At 40.0% G+C, this 6,964-nt stretch overlaps 1 protein-coding gene across 1 annotated transcript; it reads right to left on the bottom strand.

Annotated features, from left to right (window-relative positions):
• Positions 1-1,089: 1,089 nt before the first annotated feature.
• Positions 1,090-6,267, bottom strand: LOC131350240 (uncharacterized). Its single transcript, XM_058385436.1, has 8 exons — positions 6,165-6,267; positions 5,679-5,763; positions 2,507-2,576; positions 2,333-2,419; positions 2,129-2,224; positions 1,925-2,005; positions 1,688-1,786; positions 1,090-1,586 (listed from the first exon to the last, which is right to left on the bottom strand). The coding sequence occupies exons 2-8, from the start codon at positions 5,729-5,731 to the stop codon at positions 1,446-1,448; spliced, it is 627 nt and encodes a 208-aa protein (XP_058241419.1). The 5' UTR covers positions 5,732-5,763; positions 6,165-6,267; the 3' UTR covers positions 1,090-1,445.
• Between the last annotated feature and the right edge of the window lie 697 nt (positions 6,268-6,964).

Here is a 6,964-nt window from a genome sequence, read left to right as displayed (position 1 = left end):
GCAAATGGGTTGATTATTCCACCCACTCCGGATTCTGTTTTAATTTCAATGAGCAGTAACTGCTGGCTGGAGAATATCCATTACGTTAAACATGGATACTTACATGGATTACATGTCACAAACATTTCCTTTTTATGATCTGAGTAAGAGTTTCTTCCACATAATACAGAAGTGATTGTTGCCCCTGGTTTTATTTATTCAGGGTTTGGACTGCACTGTAAGATGAAGACTCCTCCTTAGCATGACATGCCAACTAATCAATCTGTACAGATTACAGAGTATTACACAGATTATAAAGTATTACACAAACTAAACAGTAGAGGTGTATCTAAAGGGCAGGCCAGGAAGTTGGGGTGTCAGGCAATGAGGGTGCGGCTGCAGTACCAATTAGATCTGTGAAAATCAATGTCAAACATTTTGAACACAAAATCACACAAACCTATAATTTAATTTAATTTAATTCACATTTCAATGTATTTTGTGTGATTAATGTAGCAGGTGATGAATTATACTTTGTAGTATATATTTTTCTGCTTTGGCAATGAGGGAGAGTGAGAGAGAGATAGAGCATTTAACTTACATGGCTGTGGAGAAGACAGGAAAGGATGGGAACAGAAAGAGACTTGTGTTTACCACTGAGTCAAAAATCATGATCAGTAGACTGACCCCTACTCTGGTCAGCATGATACCTCATGTAGAAGGGGTGGGGAACAGCTTGGCACTAAGCAGAGGGAGGGTTGAAGGCTTTATCCTATTATTTACATTACTATGATTACTTAAATAAATATTTATATTTGTTCCTATTAGAGCCTCATTCTGATTATTTTTAGTCATCAGTATATGTATAAAATTTTCCTTTAAACACAAACAGAATGTTTCACTCATATACAGATCATTTTTAAAGAATTTCACAACTTTTAAATGGTTTACTAAAACGTGGAAAAATAACAAATAACATTATAGCATATGTGTATATGACATTACGTATATAACAGAAAGACAGAAACACAATGGCAGAAAAGAAAGGATCTCCACATTGAAGTGATAAATCGAGATGAAGGTAATATCATAAAATGGTAAAGTATATAATCATTATACAAATAAGTTTATTCATAAACAATTCTATTTATCTATATATTATCTATAATAATAACTTATGGGAATAGGGGGAGAGGGATAGGAACAGAGGGACTGATTAAAAAGGGATAGATTAATAAGGGAAGAATGATCTTAAGGGCTAAGCCCTTCTTCAGGTCCTGGGGTTCACTGTACAAACCTGTAAAAAAGGAGAAGAGATTTTTAAAATATTAATTTAATCAAAAATAGAAATAAAATTAATTCATACTTACATGTGGAGTCTGAGCAATGTAGGAAAAAGAAGTGAGAGAAAAGAACATGAAATGAAGTGGAAGAAAAGATGAAGTGGGTAAGGGGAAAGACATTGCTCAGAGCTCCTCCAAAATGTCCATCATCAGCTGGACGTGCAGCTTGAGGAGTCGCTGAACTGTGGTGGCTAAGGCTGCTGGGTCACTGGTCAGCTCCAGAGGCTGAGTGAACAGTACTTCAACAAGCTCTGTAAGGTAATCCTATTGACAAATGACACACACATCCAACATAGTGTCACTGAGTTTAAGATACAATCCCGAGAATTTGTGTATCGTGGCATCAGAAGATATTCAACACTTACAATAAGCACTGTGAAGTACAGCTCTGCTGCAGGCTCCCACACGTCCACGTCCCACATGCTGAAGAGCGCAAGCAGGCGCTCCAAGAATCCTCCCTTAAACTTTTGGAAAGAAAGACAAGCTTCATTAATGCCATGTCTTATCAGGTTTTAAAAATATGGAAAAAAGGAAAAGGGGATCAAATAGACCATGTTCTGAAACTCAAACATTGCCTAGAAATCTCCTGATAAGACACTTACTGGCTGAGGTTTTGAGCCATTTATAAAGCAGCCGAAGAGAATCAGCTCATAAAAAACATCCAGGAAGTTGTAGTGGTGATCCTGCACAGAGCAGAAAAATTACAAAAATAAATTAGCTTTACATATTGGACTCCTGTTTTCTTTATTAGCAAAATTGGTTATGTTTAAACATCTGCCATTTCACACAGGCGTTTGTTAGCTTACACAGGAGCTGAGCTCTGCTTTAATCGATTCCTGATTGGAAGACGTCCTCAGGAATCGAATCAGGGCCTCGTAGGCCAACAGCACACCAACTACATCCTGTTCAAACAAACAAAAAAATCTCTGTAACTAACTTTGGCTATGACTGAGTAACTGAAAGGATTTTCATCACAAAAATCAAACAGTCTTTCATCATTCTGAAGTCACCTGGTTGTTAGCTGCTGCCAGTCGCATGACAATCCTTTTTCCCACCACGAACAAGAAGTCCTGGTTGTGGATGCTGGCAAGCAGAGTCTGAATATAAGACAGCACACAATATACATTAAAGAAGAGTGGACTTTACCTGCGCAATAACAGCAGCTGAAGAAAGGTTTTACTCACAGCGAATGCCTCACGGAGAGCGGGCACCTTCAGGCCGATGTCAGTCACCCCTCTTTCTGAAAGATGGCAGCTAAGAAAGAAGAGATGTAACTCTCTAAAACCTCCTGCCCCTGTCCACCACCCAAATCTATACAAATATTATACTGTGTAATTATTAAAACTGAGTTCATCAAGCTAACTAGCTTTATACTCACTATGATATTGTGTAAATAAAATGATTAGTGAAGTTCTATAGGTAGATAACATACACCTGTAACCAAGCTCTTTAGGAGAGCTGATTAATCAGTAGTCTAAACATGATTTAGTGTAAAACCAGTAGTCAGGGTTGTTAAAAGTCACTTTTTAATTTTTCACTTTTTAATAATGAATATTATATTGTAGAAATAAATGAAATTCTCCTTGTTCAAGCTCATCAACTCGGTTCAGGATTTTAGTGTCATTTAAACCAACAGCCAAGTTCGCTAGCAGCTTAACTAACATTAGGCTAAACATTATATTTATATTATATTTACCAATTAATTTTGTAATAATTACAACAAATAGACAGGTTCTCTAGAGCTTGAGAATATGATAAGCTGTAGATATGATTAGTCCAACTATTACAGTGTCATTTAAATCGGTAAAAATTGGCTAAAGTCTGTTAGCGCTCTAGCTGGAGAATCACAAGGCAAAGTATGATTTAGTGTAAAACCAGGTTAACAACGACCGCCATCAGCGCCATTGACCTACAGGGTGCTGGTGGAAATTGGGCTACTGTTGGTCGAAGAAGTAGAGGAGGGAGGAGAGTGTGCAGACAGAGAGAGAAGAGGAAAGGTAAGAGTGTAGGACTGAGAATAGGAACTCTGAATGTTGGCACTATGACAGGGAAAGGTAGAGATCTGGCTGATATGATGGACAGAAGGAAGGTGGATATACTGTGTGTACAGGAGACCAGGTGGAAGGGTAGCAAGGCTCGTAGTATAGGAGCAGGATTTTATTATGGTATGGATAGTAAGAGAAATGGGGTAGGTGTGATCCTGAAGGAGGAGTTTGTGAGGAATGTTCTGGAGGTGAAGAGAGTGTCAGACAGGGTGATGAGTCTGAAGTTAGAGATTGAAGGGGTGATGCTGAATGTTGTTAGTGGTTATGCCCCACAGGTAGGTTGTGAGTTAGAGGAGAAAGAGAGATTCTGGAGTGAATTAGATGAGGTGATAGAGACTATTCCCACGGGTGAGAGAGTGGTGATAGGAGCAGATTTTAATGGACATGTTGGTGAGGGGAACACAGGTGATGAGGAGGTGATGGGCAAGTTTGGAGTTAAGGAAAGGAACCTTGGAGGACAGATGGTAGTGGACTTTGCTAGGAGGATGGACATGGCTGTGGTTAACACTTATTTTCAGAAGAGGGAGGAGCATAGAGTGACTTACAAGAGTGGAGGTAGGAGCACACAGGTAGACTACATCCTATGTAGAAGAGGCAATCTGAAAGAGATTAGTGACTGTAAAGTGGTAGTGGGAGAGAGTGTAGCCAGACAGCATAGGATGGTGGTGTGTAGGACGACTTTGAAGGTCTGTAAGAAGAGGTCAAAGATAGAGACAGAGAAGAAAACCAAGTGGTGGAAGCTGAAAAAGGAGGAATGTTGTGAGGAATTTAGACAGAAGTTGAGGCAGGCTCTGGGTGGTCAGGTAGTGCTGCCAGATGACTGGGAAACTACAGCAGAAGTGATCAGGGAGACAGGAAGAAAGGTGCTGGGTGTGTCATCTGGAAGGAGGAAGGAAGATAAGGAGACTTGGTGGTGGAATGAGGAAGTTCAGGATAGTATTCAGAGGAAGAGGTTAGCCAAGAAGAAGTGGGACATGGACAGGACTGAAGAGAATAGACAGGAATACAAGGAGTTACAGCGCAAAGTGAAGAGGGAGGTGTTTAAGGCCAAGCAGAAGGCGTATGACGAGTTGTACACTAGGTTAGACACTAGAGATGGAGAGAAGGACTTGTACAGGATAGCTAGGCAGAGGATTCGAGATGGGGAGGATGTGCAGCAAGTTAGAGTTATTAAGGATAGAGATGGAAAGGTGCTCACAAGTGAGGAGAGTGTACGGAGGAGATGGAATGAGGAAAATGAGAGGGAACAAAGAGTTGAAGGGGTGAACTCTGGAACAGAAAGTAGATAAGATTAGAAAGGATGAAGTCAGGAATGCTTTGAAGAGGATGAAAAGTGGAAAGGCAGTTGGTCCTGACGACATCCCGGTGGAGGTCTGGAAGTGTCTAGGAGAGGCGGCAGTGGAATTTTAACTTTGTTACTGTTGTTTAACAGGGTTTTAGAGAGTGAGAAGATGCCTGAGGAATGGAGAAGGGTATTAGTGCCGATCTTTAAGAATAAGGGCGATGTGCAGAGTTGCAGCAACTATAGGGGGATAAAGTTGATGAACCATACAAGGATCTATGGGAAAGAGTAGTGGAAGCTAGGTTAAGGAAGGTAGTGGAAATTTGTGAGCAGCAGTATGGCTTCATGCTCTTTGGGAGTGACAAAGTTGGACAGGATTAGGAATGAGTACATCAGAGGGACAGCTCATGTTGGACGTTTGGGGGACAAAGTTAGAGAGGCCAGGTTAAGATGGTTTGGACATGTCCAGAGGAGGGAGAGTGAGTATATTGGTAGGAGAATGTTGGACATGGAGCTGCCAGGCAGGAGGAAAAGAGGAAGGCCAAAGAGGAGGTATATGGATGTAATAAATGAGGATATGAAGCTAGTGGGTGTAAGTGTTGAGGATGCAGAAGATAGGGATAGGTGGAGAGAGATGATTCGCTGTGGCGACCCCTGAAGGGTAAAGCCGAAAGAAGAAGTTAATGTTTATAATTGCGCTACCACAGTTTAGTGACGTCATGTTCCGGGAAAACTTAAGTTGTGTGGTTGGTGTCGGTCACAGCGGTGAGAGACTGCTGGTTTTGTTCCGGAAATTATTCAATTACAAATTAAGCACTATATATATATATTCTACCTATCTACCTACCTATATATATGTATTCTACCTAATCTGGGGCATGAAGAGCTAATTGTGAGTGTTAGAGGAGCTAAACACGCAGCGCTAGCATGAGCATGTGAACTGAGTGCGCCATAGATTGGAAGGAAAACGGAACATCCACCAAAATATCCCCTTCTCAAATTTCAGACTCATCACCTATGTCAACTTACTTCACATCCAGTACAGTAGGTGGCGATAATGATCCTAAGGAGTTATTCGCCATTAAACAAGAAGAAGAAGAAGCAGCTCGACTCTCTGCTTGTCCGTCCATCAATACCCAAAAGTAAAAAAAGAAAAATATATATATTTAGCTTCACCCCGAAACTGGAATGCCCGCAAACCACACATCAAGATAATAATTGAACTAACAAGTCAACACCAACAGAAAGTTTCAGTCAGCAGGACCAAGCTAGCTATTGGCATTAGCGATTAGCATTAGCTGCTAGAGCTAACGCGATTGGCGCGTAGAATATGTCATTTATTCATTAGCAATGTTACAAAAAGGCATCAAAGCGCGTGACATTAGACATCATTCTCACAAACTCCCGACTGGTTTTCATGACAAGTATCTAGACAACAATATCAAGTGTGGTGTCATTTCTTGTTAGCATATTAGCCACAGCTACGAGCTAAAGGTGAACATGCTATACACTCACCGGGCTTTCGGCAAGAAAAGTAGCCCAATATCTCGTACGGCTTCTTTTTCCAATACCACTTATCAATTATTTGTGCCAATCACAGGCTTAGTAATGGCACAGACCAAGCTAGCGATTAGCATTAGCGATTAGCTACTAACGCGATTGGCGTATGAAATATGCCATTTATTCATTAGCAATGTTACAAAAAGGCACCAAAGCGCGTGACATTAGACATCATTCTCACAAACTCCCGACTGGTTTTCATGACAAGTATCTAGACGACAATTTTATAATATATATAATATTTATAATAATATTAATCCTCAATATTCTTGAATGGAGGCTTGTGCTCTAGTCATCTCTTAATTTTGGACAAACAAAATTTGCATTAGTCCACCCTCACAGGTTTTTTTATTAACATTTCACATGCTGAAAGTCTGAATTTGTCAAATGTCAGATTCATTCAATCACCGCAAAACAAAAGACTTGAAGAAACCAACTCGGGTAAAACAACAAATTCTGGGACCACATTAATAATCTGGGATTTTTCTTCAACTGCATTTTTTCCTATTTAAAATATAGAAAGTAAACAGTAGTTAATTTAAGATTCTATACTCTTTCTAGGTGTCTATTTAAAGGTCAGATTTTCCTCATGTCTGATCTTTTTTACTGAAGCATGTGTTCAAGTGACACACTGATGCATTTGATCTAAAATGACTTGTAAGGTTTTGCATAAACTTGTGGTGTCCATGCAGCTCACATGCACACACTCATTTAAAGCAAAAAAGGCAACATGCTAAATGCTAGAAACTCAGAAA

The sequence above is a fragment of the Hemibagrus wyckioides genome, unplaced genomic scaffold, assembly GCF_019097595.1.
Source record: "Hemibagrus wyckioides isolate EC202008001 unplaced genomic scaffold, SWU_Hwy_1.0 Contig29, whole genome shotgun sequence".
Taxonomy (NCBI): domain Eukaryota; kingdom Metazoa; phylum Chordata; class Actinopteri; order Siluriformes; family Bagridae; genus Hemibagrus; species Hemibagrus wyckioides.
Note: the sequence above shows the minus strand (reverse complement) of the source record. Positions and strands in the feature narration are given on the sequence as shown.